The 16,789-nt window shown below is 38.8% G+C and overlaps 1 protein-coding gene across 7 annotated transcripts in view; it reads left to right on the forward strand.

Moving 5' to 3' along the window:
• The window catches only part of osbpl8 (oxysterol binding protein-like 8), a 114,575-nt gene that overhangs the window by 48,714 nt on the left and 49,072 nt on the right, over nucleotides 1-16,789 (forward strand). For 4 of the 7 annotated variants that reach the window (XM_042511519.1, XM_042511521.1, XM_042511520.1 and 1 more), the window contains 2 exons: nucleotides 7,882-7,918; nucleotides 12,367-12,537. In XM_042511519.1, the coding sequence (XP_042367453.1) occupies nucleotides 7,882-7,918; nucleotides 12,367-12,537 (208 nt within the window). The remainder of the gene's footprint in view (nucleotides 1-7,881; nucleotides 7,919-12,366; nucleotides 12,538-16,789) is intronic. The other 3 variants (XM_042511525.1, XM_042511527.1, XM_042511526.1) reach the window with 1 other exon arrangement.

A 16,789-nucleotide genomic window follows, 5' to 3' on the forward strand; every position in this document is an offset into this window, starting at 1 on the left:
AGGATCAAAAAGAAACTTAAACCTCCCAAATTGCCCTCAAAATCAGCTTCTCTCAAATGAAAAAAAAACCCATCTGGTTTTGCACCATCACTCCCCTTTCTGCTGTTGCTTTATGTCCCTGCTTTAGACAGAACTTGTGATATTTCAGTTTCAGTTCAGAGCGTCTCCTCCACTGTCCTTGTATGTCATGCCATTGACACAGCAGGCTGCTGGCTGTGGTCTGAAAGCCAGATAAAAGGCATACAAAAAAATCACCCTTTTGCTCAGACAGCAAAATGTCACCTTGTCTGAAAAACAGCTTTTACTGTATCTCCCCTTAAGGAAAACTGGAAAAAAAACACCACAACTCTGTTTTTATGTTACCTTTCTTAATCCAAGGAATGTTGTCTGACTCAAACATTTGACTAATTTTCACCACAAAGTTGCTCGAGTGAAATTTGAATATAAATGCTATGACATGAAGCTGTTCTGAGAACGAGGGGTGATGCAATAATTGCAAACTTGACCTGCAGTCAGTGTCAAATTATGGGCCTCTGTTATGTTTTGTCCTTCGTGGTAGAATAGGATCTAAATGTGTGAGCCGTCATTGTGAGTCTGTTTGCTTTGAGTCATACCAGCTGACTTTGCCTTAATCAAACACAGCAGGCTGCTCTCTGTCCTACATCGCAGCAATACCTGCCACGTCCAGTTCAGCCTTGACATCATCTCTGAGTCACATCTGCGACTACGTTCACTAACATCGTGGTGCCACTGATTGCTCACCCCCTTTGGTTTGTCTGAGACCTGCTGTGTGGTTTACACTTCTATGAAAACTGTCTCAAGCTACGAGCAGGTGCTTAGTCTAACTGTTGTCTAACAGAATAACGTGGTTGCACTGGACAGCTCACAGGGGGAGATGTCTGGGGCTGGGACTGGAAATCCATCTAGATCTTGCGAAAACAAACAACACGATCAGCTGTCATATTTCCCAGTGTCTACAATCACACCTGATATGTGAGTGTTCTACTGTACCAGCCACACTTTGAGCCTTTTAACCCTTTACAGACGGACCTCCGACATCACTCTTTGCACAATTCTGTTTAAACAGATCTAAGATAAGAACCATTATAGCTAGAGCATTCATTCTTCTTGCAGCAGATAGTTAAGACGTCTGTCTTCCCTGTCATCACTTCAAACTTTATGTTACCTTGCCTCATGTACCATGCAAATGTAGTATTTTGTTGTAATAACACCAGTAGTTACCCATCATAGCTGCGGGAGATCGCTGTTTGCATAACCCTCTATATATATAAATGTATCTATAATGAAAGCCATAATAGCAAGAGCATTCATTCTTTCTGCAGTAGAAAGCTAAGACTTCTGTTTCCCCATCATCACGTCATGACCATGTTACCTTATGTGTGGTGCAAACCTAGTTTCACTGTAATTACTGTAATAGCCCTGTATATATCAGTCTAAAATGAAATAATACTAGCTAGAACATTTGTTCTTTTTGCAGCAGAGAGCTAAGGCTTCCATCTGATGTTTCATCACATTGCATCCTCGTAATGTTGTCATTACGTTACGTTACCTGCGTTGCAAAAACGTGGGGTGGCCTTTGCACTCTGCTCATAAAAATGAGGATATCTCAAAACTAAATGATGCGCATAGTTCAAATATAATAAAGTAGTTCAAAAATAGTTCAAATGAAACACTTACAGAGTGTTCCTAAATCTTTAGTTTATGTTTATTGACATAACCTTTTATCTTAGTTTGCACAGATTTAAGGAATATGAAGTATTTGAATATAATCCAAGAAATAACATCATAATAAACAAAATGGGCACTGCTGAACAATTTCTGTTGAGTTCAGAGGGTTAAAATGACTGTGAATATTGAGGTCAGTGGTGAAATTATTTTAACATTTTAATTTACTTTTTTTTGCATGTTCACTAGACACATTCCAGAGTAGATACTAATGTTGATAAATTAATCTCCCAGGTCCCCAGGTCCCCAGTTCCTGGTGACTTTAGTGCTGTTTCTTCTTGCTAGCTCTGATATAAAGAGACATTGGCGTTTTGGTGAGACTCGACTCTCTGATGTAACATTAATGGAGGAACCAATAGCTTGTTTCTTCAACTGAAATTCTTTTTCAGAAATGACTTGGACAACAGTTTGGAATGCCTTAAAAGCATATTTGATAGGTCTAACTCCATACTTTGTAGCAAAAATGAAAAGATGTTTTCAGAAAATAATACTAATGAAAATGAAAGGCAACATAACAACTCCTGAATTGGACAGAAAATAGCTGAAGCTCAACTGCTTTGCCTCATTCGATCAACTGTGTGGGAGGTTTTACCAACCAAAGGCCCACAATTATCGATATTTACAGATCAGACACTGTGCAGTCTCAAATAACCTGCTTTCCCGAGGCCCCTGACACTGGTTTTATTGATTTGGTGCTTGACGTCAATCCATTAACCAAAGGATTCAGTCTTGTTTTTTTCTGAGATGTGCCCTTTTTACAAAAAAAAAAGAAAAAAAAGCAGCTTTGGAGCAATCATAGGCTACTCCATCTCTAATGCCACATGAAGGTTTACTCGGCTTCACACTTTCTTTTCCCTCATTCATTCAATTTAAGAATTTTGTACAGAATCCACATTGCTAAAGTGGAATTATCTCAAAAGTACCCTGAAGTCAACCCCAGCTACAATAAATGGATACTAATGCTTCATTGATCCATTTGTACTGGCTGTGTCCAAGCTTTGATTCATTGTAGAGAAATGCACAACAAATTCTCAGACTCTGAACTGTGTATTTGAACCCCCCAGCAGACCTATTTTTAATTGCTGATGAGGTTACACATTTGAACACAACTAAACACAATGCTCTGGCCTCTTCTACCCTCACCCACACATTCTTTATGGCTTGAGTAAATAATATCTTGAAGCTTGAGAAAGTGTGCCGTATGTGGATCATTTATATTTTGTTGTCTTTGCAAAAGCTCAGATGATTAAGGGTTGATTGCTTACTGTGGTGTTTTGGTCCAGCTGCTCCTTGCGGATGGCGGCAGACGTGTAATCTGTCGAATGGGGAGTTTTAAGATGGCAGCAAGTATTTGTGACGTTTCCATATTTAGTCTGGACTTGGCTATCGTAGAGCTTCAGATCACTTTGTACATGGTCTCCAGCTCTCCTTTTTTTTCTCTTGGTTTTAAGCAAAACCTTTGTCTGGAGTTTGTGCTACATGGATAATCACATACAGCATCAGACATATGCTTGCATGTTACTTGTTTTGCAACAGAAAATACTAAAATGAAAAGAGAAAGACTTGAAATAGTGCAAAATTTAACAACGAAAAACAGCTGTTGCGTAATTGAATATCGTCCTGTCCATTATAATGGTCAGCCAATATCGTGTTGAACGATAATCTTGTCATATCGCCAAAACCTAATCTGATAAGATTTTGCTTATCAGAGTTTCCAACTTTGTTAAGACACTTTAGAGTAGGGATCGACAGATTATCGCTCTGGCTGATTATCGGGGGCCAAGATTTGGCATTTTGATGATTATCTGTATCAGTGTTTTATTTTAATAATCACAGATGAAAATTAATTAAAAAGTGTGGGTATTAAACTCAATCAACACCAGAGAAGGCAGTGTGCAATACTTGCAAAGAAATTGTCATAATGGGAGGAACTTTTACTTTGTAAAACCTCAGGGAGCTATTTTTATTCATTCATTTTTTATTCATATTTTCACTAAACTTGAAAAAAGGTTGCAGGGAACTTGCTGTATATGATGTTGAAAGTTTCAGTTTTAAATAAACCTTTATTAAAGGCATTTAAACATGGTTTTGAGTGGGAGTTTGTTATATTCCACATTCTGGATCTAGACAGATTTTTTTTTTGTAAATGCGTATCGGTTCCAAATATCAGTTGTCGATCTCATACAATACGTTCAATGCCTCTTGGTTTTATTGAATACAGATACTTTTAAAAAGAAAGAATCAAAAGGAACTGTCCATGTCATACTCATAGGTTTTACACGACATTAAAAAAAAGCTAGTTTTCCCGGAAATATCTGCAAGTGGTGAATGAGTCAAACTTCAGTCACAAAGGACCTGTTTTGATCGGCATGTCATGCACACAGTCGAGTCATCTGTCAGCATCCACAGCTTGATTGTCAATGTGTAGTCAAGGAAGCTTTTCAAATGCTAATACAGACCTACCACATGTAGTGATCCAACTGTGTCTCTCATTACACTGTACGAGAAAAACTCCTCTCAGCCTGCTTGTCACTATTCATATTTTTATAAGTGACACTTTTAGATTGTTCATAGCTCTTCACTTTGTCTCACTGTCTGTCTCCTCCCCGCCCCCAAACACTCATCTGCATAATTAATCAGCACTAATCATCAGGTGAGGCTTTTATTATTATTATTATTAGAACATCCACACTGGGTTCACAAGTCAATCTGTCAATCAGCAAAATTGGCAGTTGCCATGAGTTTGTCTCTTGTTGAACCAAGCATTTCCTCTGCGTGGTACACCAGAACTCAACTTGACTAGCTCTCTTGTTTTGGGTTTCCATTGTCAAAAGTTGCGGATAGTACTTTTTTTTTTTGGTACTGCAACGGTAGAGGTTCCAAGAGTGCTGAACTGATACGAGTATGCATTTTTAGAAGGTACTAGAAGATACCAGAAGGTATTATTATTATTAGAGATCAGCTTCACAAGTCAATCTGTCAGTCAATGATATTGGCAGTTGCCATGAGTTTGTCTCTTGTTAAATCAAACATTTGTTCTGCATTGTACTCCAGAACTCAATTTAACTTGACCTGCTCTTTTTTTGGGTTTCCATTGTCAAAAGTTGTGGATAGTACTTAGTAGTGGATAGTTATGTTCGGCTGAGAATAGTACTCTACTCTATTAATGGAGTACTGTCTGCTGTGAAAACAAGCATTATTGTGCAAGTTGGAAAAGCATTGCCAATTACAACTGCCTATTAGGACTATACAGGAATCCATTCAGCCTTTCAGTCACAAACTCCTCTAACCTCTGTGACCCAGCACTGTAGGTCAGTGTTTTGCAACCCTGATGGATTTGCCAAAGGTAAACTGTGCTTCCCCACTGCAAGAAAACGAGCTGTAAGATTAAATTAGAAAACCACTCTGTTGATGCCTCCCCACAAAGCCTTGTTAATCGACCTCTGACGTTCAGTGACAGTTTCCTAATCTGTTCGCCTTATTGTTGTAAGCAGCTCTTAGTATTGTCTATCCTCTCAGACAGTGGCTCTGAGGTTTCTAGCCAATCAGAATTTACAGTTTGGCTTTCCCCTTCCTGATTAACTGAGCAATATCCAATCAGTGGCATTGTGGTCTTTGTCTTTCTCCTTATTGAGCCGCCTGTGGTTTTGTTTGGTCCGACTGTGGATTAGGGCAATCCGGCATCGTTCCAGGTATAACTGTGATGTAAGTTTTCCACTCTATCCACTGCAGCCGTACGGATCGCCGTCATGTGTGGATTAGGATCTTGTTTAGGCAGTTCCACAAAGCAAAATGTCCTTCTGAGGATGGAGAGATTAATGTTGTTACTGCCTAACTGCTGCTGATGTGATGTTTGCAGGACAGAGGATGGTCACGGTGAGCAAACCTGATTAGAGCCCTTTTTTTGGCCAGCTGTTAAGTGTTTCCTCCCTCTGTTTTACAGCAACAGGTGGAGGTGTGTCAGGCCAGAGCTCATCATCTAGCCAATAAAGGCTCCTATTACTTCTTTTTGGATTGGAATAAATGCATTTTTAGGTGGTAATGTGCTTATACCTCTTAAAATTAAAGATAAAGATGAGAACTGGAAAAGACATATTTTCAATAGCTTCCAAAAGTAATGCTGGTCTAGATAGTGACTGCAAAGAACTTTGATACTCTTTGGTAACCAGGGACAACTACCAATAGCTACAAGGGAAACAAAAGCACTTTCATCTTCCTGTTTTGGTTGTGCAATGGTTGATACACTTCCTTTGAGTCCTTAGTTTCCCAGGATATTTTACTTAGTAGAAGAAAGAATTGGAAAGTGAAAGCGGAGCCTACAGGAAACCAATCCAAACTCTGGTGCTGTCATTATTCTATAGGCATATCATTGTGCAATTGAGATTTACGTGATAATGATAAATTAAAGCAAAAAACATTGATTTAAAAAAGAATCTGCATCTATATAGGCAATTGATGAATTGCCTTAGTAATTATTAGCTGCACTAGCTGCGTCGATCTATAGATGGATCGACCAACGCTTGGTTGGTACGTAACTTCATTCATTCATTCAACCTGTATTTAAATTTTGAGGAATCATTGTGGGCAAGCCCTCATTTTCAATGATTTTGTATTCAGTAGTCCAATACCAATAACCGGGAACTAATCAGTTAATAAAAAAAAACCAACAACCCGCAAAATGATACAAATTACAGAAGACGCCTTTCCCTTTCAGTCTGGTGCTCCATTGACTCAGTGAGCTTTATCACTGCATTTCAAAGTGCTATCAATGCAGAGGTGGTGAAATTTTTATGTTCATGTCCTGACTTTTATTTTGTTGTCTGTTTGCTTTGCTAACAGACAGCCGTCCAGCCATGTTAACAAGCAGAAACATAGTGCCCACTGTCCGGTCTCCACTGGTTAACTAGGGTTAGCTTTGGTTGCCTTTAACTGTGCATCACCCAAGTTTGGTGGGAGCTCGCTAGTGGCGCACCTTATGTGGCGATTACCTCTGGCAATGCTGTCCAAGTGGAGGGACGGCATTGCTGCAGAAACATGGTAGCCACCCTCTAGTGTTCTAGTCAACCCTGGTGAGTTAGTGACTTCATTTGAGCAGCAAAATGCCTTTAATGCTGTTGGACTGAGACAGCGTTAATAGCGTTGATGCTGAAAGAGCAGAGCGGAAAGCCAACCTATAGACTGACATGCATAACTGGTCGGACTTTTTATTTAAAGCCACCAATACATTGCCAGTTTTGGTTTTTAGTTAAATATCTTGACAACTATTGGATGAACCCTATCCCGGCTAACCATTATCATAGTAACATTATTATTGTGACGATGTTGCCATGTTAGTCAGTATAGCTCAAAGTGCCACACTGCCTCAGTACAACCTCACAGAGCGGCTAGCATGGCCTCTTAATCTTTTTTAAAAATAATCAGCCAATAATTAAAATAGCAATAATAATAATAGTAAAAAGTAATTAGTTAAACACAAAGCAATCTGTACTTCAGTGGGTCAGTCAGGTTCCATATAATGAAGAGAGACATGGTCAATAGTTACAGCAAAGATATTCTAGTTTTGCCTTAGTTATTGTGGATAAATGCAATAGTACTTGACAGGCCAGTAGAAATATAAGCATTTGCTCTTGAAAGCTTAAACAAAAGTGTGTTTGTGTGTGTGTTTTTAGTGTGTCAGTAATGTCAGTTCATTAAAATCCTCTTGTATTACCCAGTCCCACATCATTATCTCTGTCATTGTCCCAATCTGTTGCCAGTTTTGTGTCAAGCTGTGTCCTTTGTTAACATTTTGGTTAAACTAATGTCTGTTTTTTCTTTTGTTTTCTGTCTCTTGTCTCCTCTTTTTATTATTTGTTGTCGTCCTGTGTGGCTGCGGCTTCTCCTGCTGCTGCTGTTGCTGATGCTGCCCACTATCGTCCATCCCGCTGCACGCAAACCTACCACTGCCAACATCTGGTCAACAACACATGATGGACGCCCCCCTCTTCCCTTCCCCTACTTCAATCTTTATCCAAAATCTCTGACGCACTTTTTCAATCCCTTTCACTCTCTGTTCTCTCTGCGTTTCCCTTCTATCACTTTTTTTCCTCCCTCTTTTACTTTTCTTTTTCTGTCTCCACCCTTTTCCCCTGCTAGCACCATGCAGAGTTGAGAGAGCACCATGCCACCTCCGGTAAGCCAGTGACCTTTCAGAGGCAGGGCTAAGGGCAGTGCACACAGTCAGGGGAAGGGTCAGAGTTGCTATCTAGGGGTACAAAAAACATAAGGGAGTGTGTTTGTGTTTCCAGTAGGGCAAAAAGCTGATATTAATACACCTATTATTTTGTATTTTTATATTTTCCATAGTTTTATGTACTTCAATTCCTCCTATTGACACATTTAAAAGTATATAAAAAAATACTCTGATATGATTAACGTTTTGTTTAACTTGGTTTACCACATAAAATTGTCAACAACTCCAAGGGAGCCAGAAACAGATTTACTCTTTCTTCCTTGTTTAGAAAATTTGGATCTAGCTTCTTTCCCATCCCACCACTGCCGCTTGTGGTAGGTTCTGCTTTCTCCAGCACTGGCACAGTGTTTAAAGGGCTAGACCGGTTGACTGTTTAGGTTGTTTAGGCTTTAGGGGATTTCTTCAGATTTGTCACAAACATCCACTTGGACTCAACAATGAACTCATTAGATTTTGGTGGTCAAAGGTCAAGGTCACTGTGACCTCATGCCCCTCCCTTTGTTTTGAATGCAATATCTCACCTTAAGTGAATTTCTTCAGATTCGGCACAAACGTCCACTTGGACTTAAAAATAAATTGATTGGAGTTTGCTGGTCAAAGGTCGCTGTGACATCACAATACACATTTTTGGCTATAACTTAAGAATTTTTATTAGCATTTTTGCAAAATAAAATGATGAAGTGATGGCATTTTGTATTTAAAAGGCCCTAGGTTAGTTTCACTGTTACATCATAATGTTTCAGTGTCTGTCTTATCAGGAACATTTAGGTGTGAAGCATCCATATTTTAGAATAGGTAGCTTGTTTGCAGCATCATACATATATGAATGTGAAATATGGACAAAAATGGAAACTTTAAATGCAACTTGTCATGGAGGCATAAATCTGCTAGATGGTAATTCTAGTTGGGAGATAGTGGAAGGAAGCTCCAGGGTTTGGTTTGCATCCAAAAACTGCTCACTCTGCCACATTTGCTATTAAAACTTTTACTATGCCAATGCTACCTCTGCCCTTTGTATAGATTAGTCCGTTCTGTGCTGGAAGTTTCAGGTTCTTTGCCGCTGTTTAGTTGATGTCTGTTCCCCTGTCAATATGTGTTTCTCCTTTTAGACAGTGATGGCATTCAACTTAGTGACAAACCTAATTTAGCCTGCCAGATTTTAGAGAAATGCAGAGACATCGCCCACTTCAATAGAGGAACATGAAAACATCTCTCTAGGAACAAACTTTGCACAGATACAAGTCAGTATAGTAGAGGTCAGACATTTAAGGGGATATAAACGTAAGATAAACACACTTTGGAGTGGGGGAGGACTGTTATTAGGCTTCTAACAGTTCTTGTAATTGCTCAGCTAGCACCTTAGTTTATCCAGCAAAGATCTATCCTCATTAATAAACCATTAACTGCAGTTTGTAAAGGAGCAGCATTTGCAGGCAGTCTCTTTGACATTAGTTTATCTCGGGGCTTTCTTTGTACTTCAGATTTTCAAATTGTATAAGCTGTGTTTGGGAAAACCCCTGTTATTTCTTTCAAAAACATGGGCAGAATGCAACAAGCAACTTAAAAAGGCATGGCCCAAAAATTAGAGAGAAATTAGTTTAAAAATGTACCTGAAAATAGGCACAAAAAAAGTAAAAATCAAACAAGAAAATGACCTAAGAAAGTGCTCAAAATTTAGGGAAAATGGTTTTAAATATCTTTTGTGACATAATTGTATTTTTTCCCTATTTTTGATTATTTTTCTAATAATCTCCCCTTCTATTTTAAAACTAACTTTTGAGTAATTTTCTCTTCACCTTTACTAATTTCTTGCAATTTGCGGTATATTTCTTGCCAAGTTGGTCTTTGCCTTTTCCCCCAAAAGAAATCAAACCACTTTGCTTAAGTTTCAAGGGGTCAAATACTTGTGAAAGATGACCGAACGCGGCACAAGCAATGTGATGTCAATCAGGGTTTCAAAGAGTTAAACTCTGCTTTGGCATGGGTGAGTCAGCAGTGTATTTTGGGAAAGTGAAACACCGTGTGCAGTTTATGTGGCTATGTGTGTGTTTTCGTCTCTGTGGTTCTTTCTTAGCTACTGTCCTCTTTTACTACTCACACCTGTCAGGTGTCTGTTAGGAAAGCGTTTCAGCATGTACATGTTTAGGGTTAAGAGCACATATTCATGTCCACAGCTGCATTCACAGTGCATATCTACAACAACTCGACTGCTGAACGCACACTGCTGTCTGATAAGACAGACAGCCTCTGACGTCACTGGATTATGATCTGGATTATATGGTATCTTTGTTGCCATATGTGTTTGTGTATGCACACACTAGGGTTGAGAAGCTTACTCATTTGCTCAGTTGGAAATACAATCACACCCTCTGCAGAGTTTTTAATTGAACTCACAAAACATCATCACAATTACATTTCAGTAAGAATTACTCCCATCTGTGCAAATGTATTTATGGGAAACTTTGATGGGGACTTTGTGTACCTTAGTAATCCTTGTTTTGTGGAGAGATTGTGCAGTAGCTCAGTTTATTCGTGAAAAAAACATGATTGTGATTTGTTTCGGAAACATCATTTTACTAAAATTGAGTTGTATCTAATGAACAGTGAAAAAAGGCATCCACTTAAAATTAAATTGAAAAAAAAATGGAGCATGACTGATTGTGTCGACGAAGGGGTCCTTGAGCTCATCGGCATCAGACAAAAAAAAGATGGAAACCACAGATTTATGGTTTATCTTGTCTTGTATAAATGTGGATGGAAAGTGTTTGCCAACCCTTTGCTCAAAAATAGATCACGATAAAAAAGGGCAGACGGTAGACTGTAGACAGACAACACCTTCTTGACGGCACTCGAAAAAACAAACAGCCAGATGGAATGGCAGGACGGCAGAGCCAAAGACTCATGATGATATATTGCAATGGTACTGTCGGGTTTTTTTTTTGTTTGTTTTTTTTTTTTTTTTACAAAGCATAAAATGTACTAAATAAAAAATAATTGAAGTCTGTTATTTTATGTAATTTTTATATTGAAATTTTTTCCCATCATTCTGATGGCAAAAGTTCAAATATTTTAAATGTGGATTGCAATTCTGGCTACCATTCCTGTCACCACACATCTAATTTAACCTTCTGCTCTGGTCCACTAAAATGAAATCTGGTTTGCTGTCTATATATTGCTCCATTCCATGTGAGCGCAGCATTACAAACAAAGTAGAAGTTGAAATTTTAAGGCCTCCATGCAGGCGACAGCTGTGGCCGGAGGCATTATGTTTTGTGGTTTTCTGTCTTCCGTCTCGAACGACATATCTCAAGAACCCCCATAAGGGAATTCCTTCAAATTTGGCCGGAGCATTCACTTGAACTAAAGGATAAACTGATTAGATTTTGGAGGTCAAAGGTAGAGGTCGCTGTGACCTTGCATCCATTTTATTCTTGTGAAGCAATATCTCAAGAAGGCGTTGAGGGAATTTCTCCAAATTTTGACACAAACATCAACTTAAACTCACAGATGAACTGATTATAATTAAGTGGTCAAAGGTCAAAGTTCATGGTCACTGTGACTGTGCAAAAAATGTTTTTGGCTATAGCTCAGGAATTCATATTCTAATTGTGACAATTTCTCCCAAATGTCTCACGCAAAGGTCAATGTTATAGTGTTCCGCAAAAACACATTTTTAGCCATTATTCAGACGTCAAAACTCAGGAACAGAGACTTTTGGTTAAATAATTGGTGACCATTATCTTGGGTGCCCATTTTTAGGGTTAGGGTTGTATAAATCTTAGGAGCAGCCAGGCTGAAGGTGTGTGTGAAGCATCCATGTTTTAAAAAAATAAAGCTTTAGTACAGTAGCATCCATCCATGAAGCACTATCAACTGTAATGGCTACTTATGAGCTACATTGCTACATTGTGTTGAGTTTAATATGGAGTGCTTTCAGGAGCTACCATATATCAAATTCAGGGAGTGTCTCCACAAAGGTGTAATTCATGTTTTAATTTCATCCATTTGATTCAGTCCACTGCCAACCGAAATGAGCTCCCATCCCATTGCTGTGAAACAACGCGCCCGCTTGCTTCATTAGCACCAGGTAAACAAGGTGGAGCGATAAGGGACAAGCACACATATTGAGCTTATCATCAGTCATGAGACACCTCTTTTTCCAATCATAAGACACGGACGAAAAAAAATGTTATATAAGTCGTCAAAACGTGTTATGAAACAGGAGGCTGCACCTAGCGGATGCTCCACAAGAGGGCCGTCTGTAGATGTTCTCTGATCAGAAGTAAGATGGCAGCATGTCTGATCTTTCCTCTCATGTCCTTCCTTTTCATCTCTCACCTCCCTTACTTCTCATTCCTACGGCTCCCTCTCTCCGTGTCTGTCTGCAGCTGCCGTAGTGAGCGGGGATGACACCATCCTTCTGACCCCAGGCAGGATGAGCCAGCGCCAGGTGAAGGAGCGGGACAAGGAGAGGGAGAAGGAGGCAGGCCTCCAAACGCCCAACAGGGAGCACGTCGCCACCCCCTCTTCCCTCAGCCCGGGGGTCAGCTACAGCCACGGTAAGATGGAGAATTTTTGTATCTCACTGTTTACCACAAAGTTAAAGGCATAGTTTGGATTTGAAGCAGGCTGGAGTCCAACATGAAAGCTAAGAAATGCATTGTTGTAAATGGCAGTCAGCAACAAAAAGTATTTTAGGCACCTAAAAAAAGTCTTAGCTAAAAAAATCAATATCAGTTTTAGTGAACAATGTATTAAAGGTATTACTACTTTACCTTTCCAGACAGACAGCCTGTTCTACTGGGAGCCCCTTTGCGACATCAGTTGCCCATCTATATTCTCGGCAAAATCACCAGAGTCCATTGACAAAAACAGTTATTTTTCCTCGCTGAACATGGGAAATGCTGGTTTACCGCTGCCTCGATCGTTTTGTTAGTTTGTATTATGTGACTTTGTTGAATTTGAGCAAACCCGTTAAAAAGCCAAAGTCACAAATTAACACAAGCGAACTAACTCAGGCAGCGGTACATAAGCAGTTCCTGCATTCAGTGATGTTAAATCATAGTTCTTCTCTGTGGAGTCTGGGTTTGAAAAGAGTATGATAATGGCTTCTTCTTCATTATGGTAAAGCAGTGAAAACATTCTTAACATAGCTCACAATTTAAACTGGTATTAGTTTTTTTTTTGTCTTTTAGGTGTCTAAAATATGTTTTGTTGCTGGCCCCCATCCACAGCTATATATTGCTTAGCTTCTATATTGGACTACAGCCTGTGTCTCTAAACTGAGGGGTGTGCTGACTGACATCTACTGTATGTGATATACTAACTATGGATAAATACACCAAACAACGCCACTTCAAAAACATCTGAACTATCCCTTTAAACTTGTGTTGTAGGTTAGCTGTGGTTTGCAGAATATTAAATTGAACACCATGAATCATTTGTAGATGAATATTTTCATCTTACACATTTGCCTTTATGATGTCATATAATACATAAATTAAACTCTGCTTTCTATGACCTGCTCATACATCACACGCTAACTCAGGAGGTTTGAAAAGCAAAGTATTGTGGGGAAAAACTACTGTATAATCAGAAATAGTGGTCAAAGTCTAGTACAAAGAAAACTAGGCTGTATTTATTATTAGAGACAGACCTGTATTTCTAGTTTCCCTGTTTTGTAAGTGCATTTTACCTCACATTAGTTAGAACTCTCTGTTTTCTCATATACTCCCATCTTCTTCTTTGATTGGTTTTTGTTTACTGTCACATGGTTTTTTTTATGGTTACCTGTTGTCATGGTAAATTGATTATAATGTACATTTTCACAGCATTTTTATGTACATATGTATATGTAGACATGATATACATCTGCTAACAGATACTTTCCATCACACCAAATAATAATAGGTTCTACTTTACTTTTCTTCTACTGTTAATTAAATTCAACACCTCCTGTAGATATTTCACACAATGTTTTATTTAAAATAAAAAAATTGTCCTCTTTCAAATGAAAAACTGAGTTCATGAATAATAAATCACACTCTGCTCTGTTCAGTAGCAGTCAGCAGTTTTGTTGCTGCAGTCTTACTTAATCTGGTATAACCAGCAGTTTAAGGTGACTAACGTTAGCAGGCTGTAGATAGATAGTGTGGGTTTACTGACTTTACAGAGACTTTATGGCCACGTTCAGACTGCGGACAGAGTTTGCTTCTCAAATCAGATCTTTAAGACGGACTCTCCGCATTATCATTTGTAAATGATCAGATCATATTGTGTGTCCAGGCATCAGCAACCTTGCTGCATGGGTTGCTGCACAATCGAAGTCGATCATTTTGCCCTTTGAACAGTCGCACTGTCAATTCGGATTGTTTATTTCAATGTATTTTCAATCAATCAATCCGACTGTAATAGCACTTTTCATACGAACAAACTCTTAACAAAAAGTGCATCATACAGTGAAACCAAAATCGGAAAAGCTGAAAGCCAAATAATTCTGTCCCCTCTGCAGCAGTTGTCCTGATAGAACACATGAATATTAATTGGTTGCTGAATGGTCAGAGCGGCCTTTCAACACCAGAAAGGTCATAGACTGGATCAGAGCAGCAGCAGCCGCGTGTCTCAGTGAACATGGACAAGCCATGCCCCAGATAACAGCACCAACTACATGTATCAAAGACACGCTCGCTGATATGTCCTCATCCTTGTTTATGTTTTCACTGTGAAACAATTAAAAGCGGTAACAGTGGATATTTCTATCCCCAGGACAGCTGTCAGTGTTGTGTTTAGTCTGTACCTTTCCCAGACACTCCTGGTAGGGAAACAATGACTCATACTCTCTAGATAAGTGCTTCTCAGCCTGCCTGTCTGCTGATGCTCAGGCACAAACCTGCAGGTGATCAGGTTCAGATCCTCTGTGTTTGTGCTGCACAGTCTTGATGTTGATCTGTGAGAGCCCGTAACCTTTTAGCTCGGTCATTTCAGTTTAATTGTATGGTTTTAAATGGTCTGGTTAATCACACATAGTGTGGTCTAATAACAGTCATAGTACTATGGATCCCAGTGAGACCACGCATTAAGAACAAATGAAATAGAGGACTGCGGAGAAATACACTCAATGCTTGATTTGGTCAGGGTCTTACATCACCCTTTACACTGCTAAGATGTTGTTCTTGTGTTGTAGTGCCCTCTTGTGGATTCTCTGCTGTGGTTAGTGAACTCAAAGTTTTTGGCGTACACTCATAGTGTTGTATATCTTCTCAGATTTAAATAGTCAGGTTCTGCTATGTGAATCTTGATGCTTTGGTTTGGTTTTTTGTTTCTAATTATTAGGGTTTTTTCTTGTACTTTTTACTAATTTCTTTACAATTAGGTTGATCATTGCCTTGTTCCTATGTTTTTGAAAAACAGACACAGAGAAAAATATTTTTAAAATAGTAATATAAAAAATTAATTACAATTACTTTTTTTTTGCACTTTTTTCATGTCTTTTTTTTTTACCATTTTCTTTTCTTTTTTGTGTGCTAAATTTCAATTAAATTTTTGTAACTTATTAATAATTTCTTACTAATTTTGGTAATTAATTGTGAAGTTTCTCATGGCCTTCCTCCCATGTTCTTGATTTGAATTTAAGTCAGTGTGCCCAGGTTTCTAAAACCAATCAATTTATTTGTCACATGAAATCATGTAAGATACAATTTAAGATGTAAGCTTATTCCTGACCACAAGAGGGAGTGATCATAACAGAAATAATAACACATCCCTTCTTTTTGACCTCCACACTATATACAAATATGGCACATTTTACTCCCCAACAAAGCTGTGAGATGTGTCTTTTTGTATGCATCCCACATCAATCACGTGATAGCTTCTTTTAAAGCTTGTTCTGTTTAACTTTTGCCCTCTCTCTGGTCAAATAGTGTATCAGACGTGCCGATGTGTGTGACCATCATTGTTCATGTTCATTTATCAAGAGAAATACATGTATTTATGCATTGTACACAGGTAGGTGAAGACCTCCTTTGCATAGTTGTCTTGAATCAGTTGTGCACACTGTTATGTCCAGATGACTCATATTAGTATAATAAAATTGGCAAATCATATCCAGTGTGTGTGTGTGTGCTGATGCAGCAGCAGCAAACCTTCAAGCATAAGTGGCTTCATCAGTGAAGCAACAGTCAGCATGGAAGCTTTTTTCTGACCCTCAACTCCCTGCAGCACAAAATGGGTATCCATGGCAACTGATTTTACTGCAAGTAGCCCTTGGTCTTGCGTCAAAGTGATGACAGTGTGTCCTGTGATTTGTTTTTCTCAGCCAGTCTTTAAAGACCCTGTCCTTTCTTGTCTTAGACTGCAGTCATAAGTGACTTGTTTGATGAAGAACATACTCAGAGTCACAAGGTGACAGCTGCTGTACTGACATAGTTATTTCTGAATCGAGAAGAAGATTGTAGGAGTTGTGAGAAAATTCACAGCTGAGGTGTGAAGATCGAGTATGACGGTAGTTATGTTCCAAAGCTTGTTTTAGTAACTAGATGCTTCTCAATAAACAACATGCGTGATTTCTAGAGGGTATTTCTCATTAGTTCTGTTAGAACATTTGAGTGTACTACAGGACTGAAGTACCTTCTTCGACTGATTAATCTGCTGTATGTAATCACATGTAACCACTCCTTTTAAACCCTTGTTGACATAGAGACAACCACTGACGCTAACACCTATAGGCAATTTAGAGTAGTCAATTAAGCCAACCTGCATGTCTTTTGACTTGGGGGGAAGTCTGGAGGAATTATTTTAATAACAGGGAAACTC

Source organism: Plectropomus leopardus, chromosome 22, assembly GCF_008729295.1.
Source record: "Plectropomus leopardus isolate mb chromosome 22, YSFRI_Pleo_2.0, whole genome shotgun sequence".
Lineage (NCBI taxonomy): Eukaryota > Metazoa > Chordata > Actinopteri > Perciformes > Serranidae > Plectropomus > Plectropomus leopardus.